This window comes from Salvelinus alpinus, chromosome 15, assembly GCF_045679555.1.
Source record: "Salvelinus alpinus chromosome 15, SLU_Salpinus.1, whole genome shotgun sequence".
NCBI classification, from domain to species: Eukaryota; Metazoa; Chordata; class Actinopteri; order Salmoniformes; family Salmonidae; genus Salvelinus; species Salvelinus alpinus.
In genome coordinates this window covers 8,506,468-8,528,787 of record NC_092100.1, presented here as the reverse complement: position 1 = coordinate 8,528,787, position 22,320 = coordinate 8,506,468, and the positions used below count along the sequence as shown (strand labels likewise).

Sequence of the window (22,320 nt, the reverse complement as noted above, 5' to 3'; positions counted from 1 at the left end):
GAATGTACTTGTACAACCTTTTCTATCTTAATTATAAAACAACATGAGAATAAGAGTACAAATCCAATCCATTATATCCATCATTTATAGTTATCTTGGCTCTAACTGTACCATTGAATAAATGTTCAGAAGTCGCAGGAAAAATCTAACGTGGAAAAGGTATTGGCGTATTGGATGCAGTCTAACACAGAGCCTGCCATCTGTTATGTCACCAAAGCCCCATATACTACCCACCATTGCGACCTGTATGCTCTCGTTGGCTGGCCCTCGCTTCATACTCATCGCCAAACCACTGGCTCCAGGTCATCTATAAGTCTTTGCTAGGTAAAGCCCCGTCTTATCTCAGCTCACTGGTCACCATAGCAGCACCCACCCGTAGCACACGCTCCAGCAGGTATATCTCACTAATCACCCCCAAAGCCAATTCCCCCTTTGGCCGCCTTTCCTTCCAGTTCTCTGCTGCTAATGACAGGAACGAACTGCAAAAATCACTGAAGCTGGAGACTCATATCTCCCTCACTAGCTTTAAGCACCAGCTGTCAGAGCAGCTCACAGATCACTGCACCTGTACATAGCTCATCTGTAAATAGCCCATCCAACTACCTCATCCCCATACTATATTTATTTATTTATCTTGCTTCTTTGCACTCCAGTATCTCTACTTGCACATTAATCTTCTGCACATCAATCACTCCAGTGTTTAATTGGTATATTGTAATTACTTCGCCACCATGGCCTATTTATTGCCTTACCTCCCTTATCTTACCTCATTTGCACACACTGTATATAGACTTTTCTACTGTATTATTGACTGTATGTTTGTTTATTCCATGTGTAACTCTGTGTTGCTGTATGTGTCGAATTGCTTTACTTTATCTTGGCCAGGTCACAGTTGTAAATGAGAACTTGTTCTCAACTAGCCTACCTGGTTAAATAAAGGTGAAATAAAAAATTAAAAATTCCCGATCCACACAAGTCGGAGAAATGCCTTAAACCTGCCCATTTAAAAGTAAAACAATCAATATTTCACCAAATTCCAAACATTGTTTTTAATGCACAACCTGCAGTGCTTGATCCAGCCTTGTGACATGAAAATATAACCACACTAGACTAGACACAATGGATATAAAGTCTACTGACCCACTGAATATACATTCTACTGACCCACTGGATATACATTCTACTGACCCACTGGATATACATTCTACTGACCCACTGGATATACATTCTACTGACCCACTGGATATACAGTCTACTAACCCACTGGATATACATTCTACTAACCCACTGGATATACAGTCTACTGACCCACTGGATATACATTCTACTGACCCACTGGATATACATTCTACTGACCCACTGGATATACATTCTACTGACCCACTGGATATACATTCTACTGACCCACTGGATATACAGTCTACTGACCCACTGGATATACATTCTACTGACCCACTGGATATACAGTCTACTGACCCACTGGGTATACATTCTAGTTACCTACTGGATATACATTCTACTGACCCACTGGATATACAGTCTACTGACTCACTGGATAAACATTCTACTGACCCACTGGATATACAGTCTACTGACCCACTGGATATACAGTCTACTGACCCACTGGGTATACATTCTAGTTACCTACTGGATATACATTCTACTGACCCACTGGATATACAGTCTACTGACCCACTGGATATACATTCTACTGACCCACTGGATATACATTCTACTGACCCACTGGATATACAGTCTACTGACCCACTGGGTATACATTCTAGTTACCTACTGGATATACATTCTACTGACCCACTGGATATACATTCTACTGACCCACTGGATATACATTCTACTGACCCACTGGATATACATTCTACTGACCCACTGGATATACATTCTACTGACCCACTGGATATACATTCTAGTTACCTACTGGATATACATTCTACTGACCCACTGGATATACAGTCTACTGACCCACTGGATAAACATTCTACTGACCCACTGGATATACAGTCTACTGACCCACTGGATATACAGTCTACTGACCCACTGGATATACATTCTACTGACCCACTGGATATACAGTCTACTGACCCACTGGATATACATTCTACTGAATAAACGGTCTTTCCATTGAATATATAGACCATTTTAAATGTATTGCACTCTTTCAAGTCAGTGATCGTGTATGTGTGTGCATGTGTGTGTTTGTGTGTCTGGGTTAAACTGAATGACGAAGTTAACGTTTAGTTTTTTAAAACACAGAGATCTCTAGAGTGAGCCTTTGTAAACATGTCACTGTTAGTCCACACCTGTTGTTTACAAAGTGTGTGACAAACAAAGATTTGGAGCCTCCAAATCGCCACTGAGGAAACCATGACCATTTATGGTTCTGTGGATGTTTTTGTCGGTTTTAACATGCAGGTACAGTGTGGTTTCCTGTGGACTTAGAATACAAGTTGGTGTTTGTCTATCTGTGTGTTCAGGTTTAATGTGGACTAACAGTCTGTGTTTGTCTATCTGTGTATCTGTGTGTTTATGTGTGTGCATGCACATCCTACTTGCCTGTGTGTGTGTGTGTGTGTGTGTGTGTGTGTGTGTGTGTGTGTGTGTGTGTGTGTGTGTGTGTGTGTGTGTGTGTGTGTGTGTGTGTGTGTGTGTGTGTGTGTGTGCGTGCGTGCGTGCGTGCGTGCGTGCGTGCGTGCGTGCGTGCGTGCGTGCGTGTGTACAGGTTTAAAGCAGACCAACACTGTATTACATTGTGTGTTTAGACATTGAGTCCTGATACCCCCTTGTCTCAGACCCACGGCAGTGTGCTAGACTGGTGAGAAAGGACAGAAAAGACCCCAATCTTTCTCCTGTCCAAAAAATCACACAGCTTCCATTGAAATAACTACACAGTACATGAAATGACAACTCCAATATGTTCCCGATAAACAGATCCCGTTTAGAACTGTGCTGGTGGAAAATTAGCCATCCTATCGCAAAGACGAGATGATTTCGTTGAAGACACCCATACATATAGGTTACCTTTAAAATGATCCACGGTCAGAATGCTGTCTGAGTATCTGAGTTTAAAAACTGGTGTCTCGGCTAAAACAACAGGATTAATTTACAACTCTATTATCATGCCTCTCTAACAAGACTGAATCTAGTGACATCCTCTGTATGCTGAGTTAAAGAAAAAAACGCTTTCAAAGAATTACACACTCGCTACCATTGCACTCCATTTTAAGAAGACAACACTTCAAATGAAGCATTGTTGCAATTGAAGGTATCCTCAGAGTAAACGTGTTGCATCTTAAGGTCAGAAAATTGATTAAATCTACAGCCTAGGCTATGTGGGCTATACACAAATTGACATTTAGAGATTTTACAAAACCATTTGGTTAACTATATGTAGGCTACTTGGAACTTCTGCAAACAAATGTAGGAGTTTACTATGGCTAATACGCTAGCATAGGCTGTATGTTCCAAGAGAATCACAGAAAGACAATCTGAGGAAAGGTTAGAAAAATTGTTTTAAAAAAGTACAATTAAAATAAGAACAAACCTTGCAGCTTTCACATGTGAGGAGCCCATAATGGTATCCAGAAACCTTGTCTCCACAAACCGGACACATCTCATCCAAGTCTTCATCATACGAGTAGTCCATCATTTTATAGTGGGGGGCTGCAACACATGACACACATGAGAAAACGAAGAAGAAGACTTTGATCTGAAAGACCTTTTTTTCCTATATAGGCCTACTGCAGTCTTTAACGTATACATCTGACTGAATTTACAATGACCTTAGGCTATGGAATATTTTTTGAAAATCCATCAAATTTTTGAGAAAATAATTAACATTCTGAAGCTTTGATCCAATAGGAAATTTGACTAAACTATTCCTTATTTGGATGAATAATGTTATTTGATGGTGCTAAAAGGAAATAACCTTAATTCTCCCGCGTTGCTGCATTCACTCTTGCTCGCCAGTCTCAGACAGGGTAAACATATGAAACTGAGCTTCATAAATATTCATGATATTAAGTCGTGAATTCATCCCGGAAATGGTAAGATATTAGAGTTAAGCATTCGAGGAGTAAATGTTACCGCCCACAGGCAAATGAAGACATAGCCTACAGTGCAACCTTTCGTGCTAACAGGTGAAAGAAAAATATAAAACTGATTCTTAAATTGAACTTAAATTGAATAGCCTTCAGCTACTCTTCCCGTGTCTGCTCTGCTCTGTACATATACGTTTTAATTGACTTTCCATAAGCACCTGCTTAAGTCTAGGCCGACATTTTACGGGCATGAATGCTGATGAAAATAATTTCATTGATATATAACAATGCTAGCAAACAGCTGAACTGACATTTACAATGGTAAGAAAATAATTTATTGTTCTTAAAATGCAGGAAAAAATCAAACAGAATAATCACAATGAATTTCAGAGCAGATAAAATAATGTAACTTTCAAAATGCGTCTTTCTGCCTGTGCGTCTGCTGATCATGTTTTCTCCATTGACCCTCTGATCTCGCAGCGTTTACAAGCCCTATATAATAAGTTGAGAAAGTCATTGTAAATAAGAATTTGTTCTTAATTAACTGACTTACCTAGTTAAATAAAGGTTAAAAAAAATATATTATAATAATAATCTTACAAACATATCCGCCAGCACAAAAAATCCCTTATGAAAATGTCAGGCCTCATATTTTGATGACAGGAGAGCAGAATCCACGGGTTAGTTTACACAGTAGCCTACTCTAGACCGTTCGGTCAGATTTTTGACAAGTTCAGAAAGTGTTTCTGTAACCTAAGGATATCACCTATAACTTAGCTATCGAATCTTATCTCGGGCCTCTGAGAAACATGCAGCCTCAAAACTATTTTCAGTTTAAAGTTTGATATTTGAAATAAGCTAGGCCCGTGTTTAAATGGATTGGAAAATGGCATTTGCTTTTTGCACGCAGACAGAGAAACTACCCGTGCAAAATATAGATGAAAATTCCATTCATGCCTTGAAGGTTGAGTTATCAGATATTTGTATCAAAACCATATGAAACTTAATTTTAAAGATAATCGAACTGTGCAATTGGCAAAGTGAAGGGGATTTAGAAATATTAATTCGATAGGCTAGCAAACAACACTTAAATTCTCATCGAAAATAGTTATTTTATTTTCTAACTTTGAACTTTTGGAAATTAAATCAAACAGTAGGCTAGTTCAGCATTATGAGAAGGAACCCCCAAAACTACGGGTTATAGGTTACAATTTGTAAACCTGACAAAAATGATTCCAAGCAAAATGTATTTAGCCCAACTTGGTATTTTTCAATAATTGCACATTTATGTCATCAAAACTTTTTTTTGTCGTAGGCCAAATTTCTTACTCGCAAACTGTAGGATATCTGATTTGCACCCTCGTGTTCTGGAGTGTTCTGCACCCTCGTCACCCTTCTAATATAAACGTTTGACTAAAACGTGACGTGAAAGAAAAATATTGTATTGCAAATAAAACTGACATAATTCTGCATGGTGCTGAAACCGAAGTTTAAAAGACAATGGCCTAGACTTGATGCCATTTTGGGAATTCACATTTTTCAGGTTCCAACAACTGGCACATCAGATCTTGCATATTAAGCAAACCTTAGACATCAGGTGAGTTTTAGGATGGTTTACTCATTAGCCGGGGTAAAATCCCATCAAATGACTGTGGCTAGGCCTGTATGATAGATCAACCGTAGCCTATAATTTCATAATAGCCTATGGCAGGAATGAAACACAATGGATAAAACTGAATGATATCTGACTAAGTGAATAGTGTGCTTTTAATTCATTCATAAAGTGCACAATGGAATCATTTACCATGCACTATTTGGAGAAAGTTGGTGAAAGCAACAATGATCTTTCCTATAGAATTTGGGTAGAGCGAATTCGCATATGCCACATATTGACGTCCCAGCGTAGCCCACCTTAATAGTGACATACAATGCATGATCAGCAAATAGGTGAACTATTCCAAGTTGACAACTGAATAAGATGCACGACGAGTTTGTCTAGGCTATTTATGTCCTAAACTGTCAGGTCTTTCGCCCGTAATTACGCACAATTTCACAAATGACACCTTTCGCGATGCCAGTGTTAACGCACAACGGCCACGCGGTCTACAAATATTGCCTAATAATGCGGCATCTAAATCGGTCTAGAATTCTTACCTTGCATATTTCTTGGCATGTGCCCCTGTTCTCCATGCGATCGAACGAGTCCTAGAGATTCCGTGTCGCCTTTGGGCAGCATGACAGCTCCGCTGGACTGAGCGGGAGACTCAGCTCCGTCCGGCTGACCACCTGGACGAGAGAAGGACACCACAGGTTCTCACACTCACTCACTCACACACACACACAGACACACCGGAGAAAAGTGGCTTCCCAAATCCTGCGCGCTCACTGTATGGCCAAAATGCAGCGGGCTCTGCTTAAACTGACAGCGAATGTCTAGGCTACATACCCGATGGGTAGCCTGCAACAGCGAGAACAATGTAAATTCATTCTGAAATTGCTCTTAGGTAAATTGAAATATGGAGCAATGCCGTTGACCCTAGTATACGAGCATTGTTTTACGCGAAGTTAAGGGGTGGAGCGCAATGATTTCGAGTTCTCTCTCTCTCTCTATAGCTCTCTCTCTCTCTGTGATTAAAATAACAAATCTACCCGGACAACGAGGGTTGAACCGGGTTAAAAATATGATGACACCTCTTTAGAGGTCTCGGCAGCTGACTGCTCTCCCGGCTGCCCTTTCCACGTCTTTGACACGGGTCTTGAAAGTGGAGTTAGCGAACTGTCAGGAACTTTCGGGCTGGTTTGAAAAGACTTTCACGCCGGCCGCTCCTTCACGTAAAGTCGGATTCGGTCTATCTGTGATGGAATGGGATGTGAAGTTCAAACGTCTCGTTGTTGCTTTGTTTACTCCACTGACACCGCTTCCGCCAATCAGGGGCTCATGGTGGTATGACATCACACCCTTAGCTCCAATCGCGTGCGGAGAAGGGCAACATAATTTCTAACGCGTTTATCCACACTGTCCAAATCACAACTGTTTTTACTGCTATTGATGGACTTAAAAATCGGCTGAAAAACAAGGGACAAAATCGAAGTGATGCAACTGAAACAATCTTTGACACAGAGGAGCGGATGACAAATAGGTCTACACACGGAGGCATGTCGTTATGCCAACAGGTCCAGTAATGAGTTATAAGCATATTATATAGTCTAACAGTTTTAATTAACTTTTCAGGAGTAGGTAGCTGATAAATTAGTGGGGGAAAAAACTATGCGCAAATACGTGCCATTTTACTGAGACGAAATAAAATAGTCGTTTTAGGCTACTGGATGAATGAATTCTAAGCTATTGCGACAAAACTGCAAATTAGGGAAAAACCTTTTCAAAGCTGTAGTCTAATATGCCAATACCACATTTACTCAATTACCTCTATAAATGATCTAATTTCTCTCCTTAATATGTACAGAATTCTATAAGGACATGACGGATCAGATCACGTAACATAATTGACGTGAGCATTGAATTAAAACAACAAAACGAAAATCAGGATTTGTTTGTGTGTTAAAACACACACACACACACACACACACACACACACACACACACACACACACACACACACACACACACACACACACACACACACACACACACACACACACACACACAGCGGAACACAACATAATTCACTATTGTCATCACCTGAGCCCTATTGAGAGCTGTCAATCAACGGATGGAGAGGATGGTGAAAAGTGATGCACAGCGGCCTTTTCAAGCAAAAGGTTAGGCTACATATCCAAGGTCAACTCGAGACATACATTAGAGTGGCCCTATAAGGCACGCGCGCACACTCACATGCATTTACGCACTTGCGAGGGCAAACTCTCACAAGCACACGCAGGTCTAACTGATTTCATCTATCCATTATATCAAATATATATATATATATATATATATATAACCAAAACTACACTTAAATAATTATTTCGAAATGATCAAACACTCAATGCTAATAATTGTTGCAATTATGATGTGTTTTATCTTTGTAAATAACATGCATTTCGTTGCTTTTCTCGTGCATGTTCATGCTCTGATAGGCTAATCTTTATCATTTCCGATCATAAAGGCAACTCGGAAATTATTTCGAGTGAGTTAACATTTAATAAACTGTAACCTACACTCACACACATAGGTCTACAAACACGTCAAAAATGTCTGTGAAATTGACTGTAAAATGTTTGGCAATACATTCCGTTCAGATTGCCGGAATACTTTTGACTGTTACTGATGTCAACGTTTCGATTGGAATCCATAAATAATTTACTTTAAACTGAACACAAGCATTTCGCTACACTCGCATTAACACATGCTAACCACGTGTATGTGACCAATAACCTTTGTTTTGATTTAACTTTGAATACTAAGCGCTATTGAAAAGATACTCCCCCCCCATCTTCGCTGATATTGTTCATAGAACAAATGCACGCTGTATCAACCTGTAACGCACCACGCGTTGAAGTGACCTCATTTGCAACATATTTTCAATTTATTTCCGGATATTGTCATTCCTTAAATTTGACCTAATGACTAATTTATGCATGTAAAAACATAGCATTGCATTGTGTGTTTTTGTATAAAAAAAATATAAAAAAACGGGAAATTGTGTAGAAGCACGCTAGCAATACATCCAATGCATAGGCAACAACATATGTTAACAACCTAAACCAAGGATTGGCAACTTTGATGGGGGGTGGGGGGCCACAAAAATCTGAACTCATCATGAGGGGGCCACAGTGGCTCACAGGTCTGTGTAACCACATCCATACCCTCACATGAAGTCAGAGACAGCCCTAGCCTTTTTTGGGGGCCCCTAAGTGAAATTTTGTTGCCAGCAAAAACATTTTAGCCCCCCCCCCCCCCCCTTCTACACATTTTGCCATGGGGCGTAGTGAAAAATAAATGTGCAGTTTTACAGCTAATTTCCTGTAATTCTACTCATTTTACCATAGGGTGGAGAGAAATGTTTGCATATGATATCTGAGTGAGAGTGACTAGCAAAATCAATGGGGGGCCCCGGTCGGTCATTTGACCAAGTTCAGATAGCTGGCTAGACTCATTTACCAATCACATTTTTTTTTAACTGACATGGACTAATTGAGTGACTGTCAGTGACTGACATCACAAGAGGAAAATTGCAAAACCAAATTTCGAAATTGCATCTGGTGTATTCTACTATTCTAACTCTCAACAAACAAAAATAATAAATCATTGTTTGTGTGTAGTTTTCAGAAATTGATCCGCGGGCCTCCATCCTTGGTCTAAACTAATCTTCAAGCATAACATTGCATAACATGAAAAATGCCATTGCTGTTACTCAACAATGCAAGTCAACAAAACAATTCAAAAAGGTTAGAGAAAACTGCATGTTAAACCTTGTATTTATGGGGACATGACTGAGTGGAGGAGTCTAATAGAGAAATGATGAACACTCTTAGAATTAGTGGTGACTTGAGGAACCCGGAACTTTTGCTCGTCAATGGTTCATATTTGCACCTTTGATTAGTTGTAAGGGTTCTTTGAAGGAACCTTCAATGTTTCAACATAACAAAGGGTTCCTGGAGGAACCCTGGACTGGAGGCGTGGCTTAGAAGGGGCGTGGCTTTCATCCATCTTTTGGGGGGCCACCCGTTTGATTAAATGTCCTTCCTGTTCATATCTTCTGTTGTATTGTCATCACATGTTAAAGTTGAACATTGACAGCTGTATGATTTCCTCAGGAGTTAATGCAAATCCCAAAGTTGAAATAGTTACCACTTTATTACTATGTAATGAGCAACGTTAGTATTATTCATATTAAGTTACAATGTGTAATATGCATAAATATTTAAATTGGAAGTGTACAAACTGAACATGATGACCAGGAATGACATTTACTCTCACAGGTGACCAAAAATCTGAAAGCCACACCTCAAATCTTCTGATTGGCTGTCACCTCTACAATATCTTAGTAAAAATGTTCAAAATTAAACCCTTTCTCATCGCATAAACTTTCTGGTTTGACCCTTTACACAGTGGTTCCTCGAAGATCCTTTACACAGTGGTTCCTCGAAGATCCTTTACACAGGGGTTCCTCGAAGAACCATTTTGAACTGAAAATGTTCTACCTGTGTGGTAATTTTTAGAACCCCAAAAGGTTCTTCCTGGCACCTTTACCTCTGAGAGTGTAGGCTATAGAGGGGCCTCTTGAATCCTGGCTGGCACACTGCACCAGACACCTAGCATGAAGCCATGTTACGACACATCAGTCACTACTCACCTGCACCGGTCAAGTCCTCTGTGGAGCCACACGGATCACTTTCACTGTCAGGGCTGGAGGAAGACATGCCAATCCACAGCTCTGGTTTGATCTATCTTCTACGACACCGACCCAACACTCTTAACCTATTCCATTCTGTGGCTGAGACTTTAGGAGTTAAAAAGAAAAGAAAAAGTTACTGTCCGCTTGCTCTGAAGTCGAGTGAACTCTGCCTGGTGAAATATCCCATCCCCTTCCCTCCCTCCGTTTGCCCTCTCTCTCTCTCTTTATCTCTCCATCCCTCCCCACTTTCACCCCCACACGCACACGCACACGCACACACACACACACACACACACACACACACACACACACACACACACACACACACACACACACACACACACACACACACACACACACACACACACACACACACACAAGCAATAATCAACAGTATTCAAAAATGCTGGGCCGGGATTGGTCCTGTGGTGGTCATGTGGTTGATAAGATCCAGTAACAAATTTAAACAGAGACAGATAAGGGTTAGCTCTTTGATGGAATGATTAACCTGTAGCAGAGAGAACGAGGGAGAGACAGAGAGACAGATAAGGGTTAGCTCTGCGATGGAATGATTAACCTGTAGCAGAGAGAACGAGGGAGAGACAGGGAGAGAGAGGAGAGAGAGAGGAGAGACAGAGAGACAGAGAGACAGATAAAGGTTAGCTCTGTGATGGAATGATTAACCTGTAGCAGAGAGAACGAGGGAGAGACAGGGAGAGACAGAGAGACAGATAAGGGTTAGCTCTCTGATGGAATGATTAACCTGTAGCAGAGAGAACGAGGGAGAGAGGGAGAGAGAGGAGAGACAGAGAGAGACAGAGAGAGGGGTGGGGCAGAGAGAGAGGGGGTAGAGAGCGAGACAGAGAGAGAGGAGAGGGGTGGGGAAGGGGAAGAGAGAGGGGAGCGAGAGAGAGAGAGAGAGAGAGAGAGAGAGAGAGAGAGAGAGAGAGAGAGAGAGAGAGAGAGAGAGAGAGAGAGAGAGAGAGAGAGAGAGAGAGAGAGAGAGAGAGAGAGAGAGAGAGAGAGAGAGAGAGAGAGAGCAGGACAGGGAGAGAAAGAGAGATGGGGGGAGGGACTTCACTTGCTTTGGCAACTTTAACATATGTTTCCCATGCAAATAGAACCCTTAAATTGAATTGAAATTTAATTGAGAGAGAGAGAGAAAGAGAGAGAGAGCTGCACTTCCTAACCTCCTGCCAAATGTATGACCATATTAAAGACACATATTTCCCTCATATTACACAGACCCACAAAGAATTTGAAAACAAACCCAATTTCGATAAACTCCCATATCTATTGGGTGAAATACCACAGTGTGCCATCACAGCAGCAAGATTTGTGACCTGTTGCCACAAGAAAAGGGCAACCAATGAAGAACAAACACCATTGTAAATACAACCCATATTTATGTTTATTTATCTTTCCTTTTGTAATTGAACTATTTGCACATAATATGACATTTGAAATGTCTTTATCCTTTTGGAACTTTTGTGAGTGTAATGTTTACTGTTCATTTTTTAATTGTTTATTTCACTTTTGCTTATTATTTATTACTTGCTTTGGCAATGTAAACATATTACTATGCCAATAAAGGCCCTTAAATTGAAATTTACTTGAGAGGGAGAGGGGGAGAGAGGGAGAAAGAGACAGGGAGAGAGCTAGGGAGAGAGAAAGGTGGAGGGAGAGAGAAGAGAGCGAGAGGGACAGAGAGGGGTGGGGAGGGAGAGAGAGAGAGAGACAGGGAGAGAGAGAGAGAGAGAGAGAGAGAAAGAATGAAGGAGAACGAAAGGTGGAGAGAGAAACAGATAGATGGGGAGAGAGAGAGAAGGAGGGAGGGAGAAAGGTAGTGAGAGAGAAAGAGACAGATAGAGGTGGAGAGAGAGAGAGGTCGAAAGATACAGACGGGTAGGGGGAGAGAGAGGTAGAGAGAGAGTGAGAGAGAGACAGAGAGAGACAGAGGGAGAGAGAGAGACAGATGGGGAGAGAGAGGGAGAGACAGACAGAGAGGGGGAGAGATAGAGAGAGAGAGAGGGGAGAGAGACAGACAGATGGGGAGAGAGAGAGAGTTACTGTGCAGGCCATTGACATTGTGTAGACAGGGAGAGGAGGTAAAACAGAGCTGGTGTGTAGACAGGGAGAGGAGGTAAAACAGAGATGGTGTGTAGACAGGGAGAGGAGGTAAAACAGAGCTGGTGTGTAGACAGGGAGAAGAGGTAAAACAGAGATGGTATGTAGACAGGGCGACGAGGTAAAAGAGAGATGGTGTGTAGACAGGGAGAGGAGGTAAAACAGAGCTGGTGTGTAGACAGGGAGAGGAGGTAAAACAGAGATGGTGTGTAGACAGGGAGAGGAGGTAAAACAGAGCTGGTGTGTAGACAGGGAGAGGGGGTAAAACAGAGCTGGTGTGTGAACAGGGAGAGGAGGTAAAACAGAGATGGTGTGTAGACAGGGAGAGGAGGTAAAACAGAGCTGGTGTGTAGACAGGGAGAAGAGGTAAAACAGAGCTGGTGTGTAGACAGGGAGAGGAGGTAAAACAGAGCTGGTGTGTAGACAGGGAGAGGAGGTAAAACAGAGCTGGTGTGTAGACAGGGAGAGGAGGTAAAACAGAGCTGGTGTGTAGACAGGGAGAGGAGGTAAAACAGAGCTGGTGTGTAGACAGGGAGAGGAGGTAAAACAGAGATGGTGTGTAGACAGGGAGAGGAGGTAAAACAGAGATGGTGTGTAGACAGGGCGACGAGGTAAAAGAGAGATCAAAAGAAAATGCCAGCTTGGCGATTCTACAACCTCAAACTTTTAACTAAATCCCCTCCACGTTAAAGCTTAACATTTGTATACAGGTGATTGGCTTTACTGTCTTTTTGACACTAAAAGAAGTGTAAAGTACTTAAGTAAAATTACTTTACTATTTATATTTTTGACTTCTTTTACTTTTACTTCACTACATTTCTAAAGAAAATAATGTACTTTTTACTCCAAAAACATTTTGAATGCTCAGCAGGGCAGGATAAAAAAAAAAATGCATGGATTTTTATTTAACCTTTATTTCACTAGGCAAGTCAGTTAAGAACAAATTCTTATTTACAATGACGGCCTACCCCGGCCAAACCTGGACGACGCTGGGCCAATTGTGTGCCGCCCTATGGGACTCCCAATCACGGCCTGTTGTGATACAGCCAGGATGGTCCAATTCACAAACTTATCAAGAGAACAGCCCTGGTCATCCCTACTGCCTCTGACTCACTAAACACAGATGGTTTGTTTGTAAATTATGTCTGAGTGTTGGAGTGTGCCCCCTGGCTAAATATATTTTAAAAAACAAGAAAATGGTGCCATCTGATTTTCTTAATATAAATAAAATAATCTGCTCACATTGGTCACATACACATAGTTAGCATATGTTATTGGTCACATACACCTGGTTAGCAGATGTTATTGGTCACATACACCTGGTTAGCAGATGTTATTGGTCACATACACATAGTTAGCAGATGTTATTGGTCACATACACCTGGTTAGCAGATGTTATTGGTCACATACACCTGGTTAGCAGATGTTATTGGTCACATACACCTGGTTAGCAGATGTTATTGGTCACATACACATAGTTAGCAGATGTTATTGGTCACATACACCTGGTTAGCAGATGTTATTGGTCACATACACATAGTTAGCAGATGTTATTGGTCACATACACATGGTTAGCAGATGTTATTGGTCACATACACCTGGTTAGCAGATGTTATTGGTCACATACACATGGTTAGCAGATGTTATTGGTCACATACACATAGTTAGCAGATGTTATTGCGAGTGTAGCGAAATGCTTGAGTTCCTAGCACCAACAGTGCAGTAGTATCTAACAATTTACAACAATACACATATCTAAAAGTAAAATAATGGAATTAAGAAATATATTTAATATTAGACTGAGCAATGTTGGAGTGGCATTGACTAAAATACAGTAGAATAGAATACAGTATATACATATGAGATGAGTAAAGCAGTATGTAAACATTATTAAAGTGACTAGTGATCCATTATTAAAGTGACCAGTGATTCCATGTCTATGTATATAGGGCAGCAGCCTCTAAGGTGCTGGGTTGAGTAGCCAGGTGGTAGCCGGCTAGTGATGGAATATAAGACATTTGCTATGATTTATACTTTTAATTTTGATACTTAAGTATATTTTAGCAATTACATTTACTTTTGATACTTAAGAATATTTAAAACCAAATACTTTCACTTTTTTGAAATGCAACCAATTTTTACAAAATCCCATTTTGAGTATGATCCATAAATCATAATGTCATAAAATAAACACATTTTGGAGATGGGCTTTACAAAAAAGTAACTTTAGTTTTCACAACATTCCATGTAGTTTCTCATGACAGACTGTTAAACCACGGGACAATGGATCAGTCCACTGAAGTATTTTGGGCCGGTGTCTGTGAAATGGCACCGCGGCCCGTTAGCCAATAATGATCATTCACCACAACAAGCATCATAACATTTCTTAACATTATTTAACAAAGAATTAGACCCATGCGGCCAGCCCACTGGCCTAAAAAGGGACTGGGACCGGCCTAGAGCCACCCCATTTCTGCTGTGAACACGACTGTTAAAGGGGCAATCAGCAGTTGAAACAATAAGGCTATTGACTTTGTTTACGAACATTGGAGTTTAATAACAAGCTTATATTTTGGGTTCTGATGGGGCACGACAGTTGAACTATGCTCATGAGGAATTCATACGTTATATTCTTCAAGAATCAATGGGTACTTATCAAAAAAGTTGAAGTTGTAATTGTAGATTTCCCCTTTCACGTTTGTTGACGATATTTGGTGAACTGAAAAGGGGGCGGGGAGTCTCATGCAGTTCAGTGCATTAGCTTCACTGTTGCAGAATCATGGCTTGAAGTCTAGGGGGGCTTTTAAATGGGGACTGATTCGGGCTAGTTTTTTGTCTTGGTCACTAAGAAATGCAGTGGCAAAGACTGAAGCCATATGAGAGTTGTCTTGGGGTTTAATGTGGGTGTCTCTTGTGTGTGTTTGCACATGTTAAGCATTTGTACATTCACTCTGCCAAAACAGTACACAGTTACAGTCATTCCACCTTCTAGATAACTTGAAACACTCAAACCAGGTTTTGTGTATTGAAGTCGCCTAGCCTACCTAGTGCTAGCCAATCTCTTTCGCCAATTAGCTTCAGCCAGTTGGAGTGTAATCGTGGAAAAGTTGGTTTGACATTCGATAGCTATCTCTTGGGTTAATTAGGTACCGCCAATAAATGACACAATGTAAATGGGACAATATTTTCATCTTTTAATTGTCTCATTTAAATGCTTTCAATATTTGTATGAATTTCTACAATTTATAGTTGGTTTGAGGTTTTTAAGTCATTGAAATTTACTGATGGTCCCTAACTTACCCATGGTCAATTTGGTTTGCATGCAGCTATGCACCAAATTGATGATTACTTGGGTGCTGCCAGCTGTCGGAAGGATTGAAATAAACCCAACCAAAGGAAAACTGTTACCGTACCCTTCATTCTGTTACCGTACCCTTCATTCTGTTACCGTACCCTTCCTTCTGTTACCGTGCCCTTCATTCTGTTACCGTACCCTTCATTCTGTTACAGTACCCTTCATTCTGTTACCGTACCCTTCATTCTGTTACCGTACTCTTCATTCTGTTGCCGTACCATTCATTCTGTTACCGTACCCTTCATTCTGTTACCGTACCCTTCCTTTTGTTACCGTACTCTTCATTCTGTTACCGTACCCTTCATTCTGTTACTGTACCCTTCATTCTGTTACAGTACCCTTCATTCTGTTACCGTACCCTTCATTCTGTTACCGTACCCTTCATTCTGTTACCGTACCCTTCATTCTGTAACAGTACCCTTCATTCTGTTACCGTACCCTTCATTCTGTTACCGTACCCTTCATTCTGTTACCGTACCCTTCATTATGTTACCGTACCCTTCATTCTGTTACCGTACCCTTCATTCTGTTACCATACTCTTCATTCTGTTACCGTACCCTTCATTATGTTACCGTACCCTTCCTTCTGTTACCGTACCCTTCATTCTGTTACCGTACCTTTCATTATGTTACCGTACCCTTCATTCTGTTACCATACCCTTCATTCTGTTACCGTACCCTTCATTATGTTACCGTACCCTTCCTTCTGTTACCGTACCCTTCATTCTGTTACCGTAACTTTCATTATGTTACCGTACCCTTCATTCTGTTACCGTACCCTTCATTCTGTTACCGTACCCTTCATTCTGTTACCGTACCCTTCATTCTGTTACAGTACCCTTCATTCTGTTAACGTACCCTTCCTTCTGTTACCGTACCCTTCATTCTGTTACCGTATCTTTCATTATGTTACCGTACCCTTCATTCTGTTACCATACCCTTCATTCTGTTACCGTACCCTTCATTCTGTTACTGTACCCTTCATTCTGTTACAGTACCCTTCATTCTGTTAACGTACCCTTCCTTCTGTTACCGTACCCTTCATTCTGTTACCGTACCTTTCATTATGTTACCGTACCCTTCATTCTGTTACCATACCCTTCATTCTGTTACCGTACCCTTCATTATGTTACCGTACCCTTCCTTCTGTTACCGTACCCTTCATTCTGTTACCGTACCTTTCATTATGTTACCGTACCCTTCCTTCTGTTACTGTACCCTTCATTCTGTTACCGTACCCTTCATTCTGTTACCGTACCCTTCATTCTGTTACCGTACCCTTCATTCTGTTACAGTACCCTTCATTCTGTTAACGTACCCTTCCTTCTGTTACCGTACCTTTCATTCTGTTACCCTAACCTTCATTTGGTTACCATACTCTTCATTCTCTTACATGTAATTTTTTCCTATCTCATAAATCTCCATTTTGGACGAGACTGACTTTATGACCAAAATGATCCTATAGTATTTACATTTTCTAGTACATTTTAACACTAGAATAAATGTTTCTGACTCATATTGATGCCAAATAAGCCACTTTCAAAATGAGAATTTACTTTCTTTTTCTAAAGGGGATTATTATTTAAATATTATAACAAAGTGGTATATATCCCAACAATGGGATATGCATAGCCACTTATGGAACTCATACTCTTGTGTGAGCCTTATTGAAGCTACACATTTTTTTAAACTTAACTAGGCAAGTCAGTTAAGAACAAATTCTTATTTACATTGATGGCCTACCAGGAAACAGTGGGTTAACTGCCTTGTTCAGGGGCAGAATGACAGATTTTTACCTTGTCAGCTCAGGGATTCGATCCAGCAACCTTTCAGTTACCGGCCCAATGCTCTAACCACTAGAGCTACCTGCCGTGTCAACCTTAACATGTGGTGACAATACAACAGAACAGATTAACCGGAATTACATTTGCTCTCACAGGTGGCCAAAAATAACTATCTGAAAGCCACTTCCCCACTAAGTCACATCTCCAGTCTTCTGATCTGACCCGGTGGATCATAACTCAATAACCCAACTAAGTGACCCAACTGGCTGGGTCAAATATAACACGGCGTGTTTTCTGTCCACTCTACCCAGCACTGGGTTGTTTTTGACCAAGCATTCTCTATCCTCTTGTGACTGGCCTTTATGGCTCCCTGGCTTAACGTCGGCTGTAAAGTCAGTCGTTTCGGACCAGGCGAGACGTTAAGTCCGTCAACAACATGGTGTTTACATTGAGGGTCAAGAGATAAATCCTTGCGGGACAAGTGGCCAAACAAAGACTGGCCTATTGACTGAAGAAAGGCTTCCCTGTGACCCGAAGTCGCTTAGTGCCTCTGGTACAACTGACCCTTTCTCCGTGTCCGGACTACCATAAGTGGACGTCTGCTGATAACGCCAAAGGAGCTAACAGAGTAAGAGAGCTTTGCTTACCTAAACGATTAACATCACACACACACGCAGACACACAAGCAGACACACACGCAGACACACAAGCAGACACACACGCAGACACACACGCAGACACACACGCAGACAGACAGACAGACAGACAGACAGACAGACAGACAGACACCTAGGCTGTTTGTATCCCAAATGGCACCCTATTCCCTATTTAGTGCACAATTTTGTTGTTGTTGTTGTTGTTCTTTTACCCCCTGTTTCTAATCAATTGGTAGTTACAGTCTTGTCCCATCGCTCCAACTCCCATATACGGATGCAGGAGAGGCGAGGTCGAGAGCCATGTATCCTCCGAAACACGACCCTGCCAAGCCGCACTGCTTCTTGACACACTGCTCGCCTAACCCGGTAGCCAGCCGCACCAACGTGTCGGAAGAAACACCGTACAACTGACGACCGAAGTCAGCGTGCATGCGCCCGGCCCGCCACAAGGAGTCGCTAGAGCGCGATAGGACAAGGACATCCCAGCCGGCCAAAATCCTCCCCTAACCTGGACGATGCTAGGCCACCCCATGGGTCTCCTGGTCACGGACTCCTGTGCCACAACCTGGGATCAAACCCGGGTCTGTAGTGCCTCAGACCGCTGCACCACTCAGCAGTAGTATATAGGATATTTTAAACTGGGTGGTTCGAGCCCTGAATGCTGATTGGCTGACAGCCATGGTATATCAGATCGTATACCACAGGTATGACAAAACATGTATTTTTACTGCTCTAATTACGTTAGTAACCAGTTTATAATAGCAATAAGGCACCTCGGGGGTTTGTAATTTTTTGGCCAATAAATCACGGCTAAGGGCTGTGTCGAGGCACTCTGTGATACGTTGTGCCTAAGAACAGCCCTTAGCCGTGGTATATTGGCCATATACCCCACCCTCTCGTCCCTTATTACTTAAATATAGTGCACTACTTTTGGCCTGGCCCATAGGGAATAGGATGCCATTTGGGGTGAAATCAATCGGTGAAGTGTTGAAATGTTGAAATGTAAAATGTTTACCATCGGTGAAGTCTACATCCCAGCGCCCCTGCACTTTCAGTGCCCCCGTCCCCGGGTTGCACAGTAGACATGCGTGTCCTTCCGCCAAAAAAAGGAATGCTCTCTCTGCTGGTGTTTCTCAATGTGTTTCTGGGTACCTTCCGCTAATTACACTCCATATGTTTTCCTCTGACTTGTCTCGCCGATTCCATCCGCCGCAGACGAGCGTAAAAGAAAAGGTTAAGACGACTGTTAGAATCATTAGCGGGTCAAGCAACAGTCATTGTTCATTGCTTCCTATATGAGGTCCAAGGAACAACAGGTCGGAGGAACAATAGCAACAACTTGCTAGCTGCTGGTAGGTGTGCAGCCAGGCTCATAACAAGGCAGGGTTACAGTAAAAACAAGAACAACACAGCCAGACATGGGTTCAAATACTATTTGAAATCATGTCAAATACTTTATATGTGCTTGATTGAGGTTTCATAGCGTAATGGACCAATAGAATACATCTACAAATCTGCAAACCCCACCCATCTGTCACTCCAGGCAGGCTAACACAAACTATTTGACATTTCTTTAAAATAATATTTGAAACCAGGTAGGCACCACAGTGTAGAGATGGTAGGAGTGGAGGCCTCATCACTCTCTAGCAGTCTCCGTCTGAGCCCGGAAAACCTGTTTACAGTAAAGCCTGTGAAAAGCATGTATCTACTGAACATGAGAAAGCCTGTTTACAGTAAAGCCTGTGAAAAGCATGTATCTACTGAACATGAGAAAGCCTGTTTACAGTAAAGCCTGTGTAAAGCATGTATCTACTGAACATGAGAAAGCCTGTTTACAGTAAAGCCTGTGTCAAGCATGTATCTACTGAACATGAGAAAGCCTGTTTACAGTAAAGCCTGTGTAAAGCATGTATCTACTGAACATGAGAAAGCCTGTTTACAGTAAAGCCTGTGTAAAGCATGTATCTACTGAACATGAGAAAACCTGTTTACAGTAAAGCCTGTGAAAAGCATGTATCTACTGAACATGAGAAAGCCTGTTTACAGTAAATCCTGTGTAAAGCATGTATCTACTGAACATGAGAAAGCCTGTTTACACTAAAGCCTATTTACAGTAAAGCCTATTTACTGTATATTCTAGTATAGCCTGTATCTCCTGAGCAGGGGTTGGGTGTTAGCCCAGTGCTTGATTTGATAGTTTTCTCATGTGCCACAATGAAAGACTGGGAATGTTCCACAGCTAAGGACTGAGAATGAGCCACAGTGAAGGACAGAGAATGTTCCACAGCGAAGTACAGAGAATGTTCCACAGCGAAGGATTGAGAATGTACCACAGCGAAGGACTGGCAATGTTCCACATCGAAGGACTGGAAATGTTCCACAGCGAAGGACTGAGAATGTTCCACTGCGAAGGACAGAGAATGTTCAACAGCGAAGGACTGGGAATGTTCCACAGCGAAGTACTGGGAATGTTCAACAGCGAAGGACTGGGAATGTTCCACAGCGAAGGACTGGGAATGTTCCACAGCGAAGGACTGAGAATGTTCCACTGCGAAGGACAGAGAATGTTCAACAGCGAAGGACTGGTAATGTTCAACAGCGAAGGACTGGGAATGTTCAACAGCGAAGGACTGGGAATGTTCCACATCGAAGGACTGGAAATGTTCAACAGCGAAGAACTGAGAATGTTCCACTGCGAAGGACAGAGAATATTCAACAGCGAAGGACTGGGAATGTTCCACTGCGAAGGACTGGGAATGTTCCACAGCGAAGGACTGAGAATGTTCCACAGCGAAGTACTGAGAATGTTCCACTGCGAAGGACAGAGAATGTTCCACAGCGAAGTACTGAGAATGTTCCACAGCGAAGGACTGGGAATGTTTAACAGCGAAGGACTGGGAATGTTCCACAGCGAACGACTGAGAATGTTCCACAGCGAAGTACTGAGAATGTTCCACTGCGAAGGACAGAGAATGTTCAACAGCGAAGGACTGGGAATGTTCCACTGCGAAGTATTGGTAATATGCCACAGCGAAGTACTGGGAAAACAGCTGTGTTAGGAATGTCAGATTAATTTGACACATTGTGTTGGGGTGTGTGTGTAAGAGGATTTCAACAAACATGTTAAGATGGTGATCTTTATGTTGCTACATCCATTTGTGGACTTCATACAATAATGGATATGTACCCCATTGATTCTTAAAAATTATATCTTAGAAATTCCTCATGAGCTTAGTTCAACTGCAGGACTTCATCAGAACCCAACATAGAAGCTTGTTTAACCCCAATGTTTGTAAACAATGTAAATGTAAAACAAAAAAGTCTCATAACATGGTTAAAACTATAATGTTGATATCATAGATGGTCAGTCCTTGCATTCATAGCTCTGTCTAGGAATTTGAGTAGTTACATTTCTCCATCCCAATACATCAGCTTTTTACCAAAATAAGGTCGGAGAGTTAGCATTGTTATTGTTCAACTTTTGTTCAATCAGATTGCTGATTTTTTTTTTTTTTTTTTTTTACAGCTGTAAAGTATACACTTAGTATTCTTATTTTCATTCAGACCTCAGGTGCATGTTTTGTATCCCCGGGGAGTGAAAGGTCACGCGCGTGCACTCACACACACACCAGGTCGGTGCGCTATCGCCCATAATAGACTTGTCTCATACCTTCTTATCTTCTCTCTTTGCACACACACACACACACACACACACACACACACACACACACACACACACACACACACACACACACACACACACACACACACACACACACACACACACACACACACACACGTGTGTGTGTCTGTGTGTGTGTGTGTGTGTGTGTTGGTTAGCGGTCAGTTGTGACAGAGGTATCTCGTCCCCTCTGTTTGACCCCAGGTCACCACATATTCTCTACTCCAGGACCAAATGGAGCTCCACTACGCTAATGACACAGAACAGGTATTTAACACCACTACGCTAATGACACAGAACAGGCG

At 41.7% G+C, this 22,320-nt stretch overlaps 1 protein-coding gene across 2 annotated transcripts in view; it reads right to left on the bottom strand.

Moving 5' to 3' along the window:
• LOC139539432 (nuclear receptor subfamily 5 group A member 2) overlaps nucleotides 1–10,595 on the bottom strand; it is a 140,742-nt gene extending 130,147 nt beyond the window's left edge. Inside the window, exons 1-4 of one of the 2 annotated variants that reach the window (XM_071342385.1) lie at nucleotides 10,370–10,595; nucleotides 7,481–7,523; nucleotides 6,210–6,341; nucleotides 3,560–3,678 (exon numbers count right to left, since the gene is read on the bottom strand). In XM_071342385.1, the coding sequence (XP_071198486.1) occupies nucleotides 3,560–3,678; nucleotides 6,210–6,291 (201 nt within the window). In that variant the 5' untranslated portion in view covers nucleotides 6,292–6,341; nucleotides 7,481–7,523; nucleotides 10,370–10,595. The remainder of the gene's footprint in view (nucleotides 1–3,559; nucleotides 3,679–6,209; nucleotides 6,342–7,480; nucleotides 7,524–10,369) is intronic. The other variant, XM_071342384.1, reaches the window with a different exon arrangement.
• Nucleotides 10,596–22,320: the final 11,725 nt, after the last annotated feature.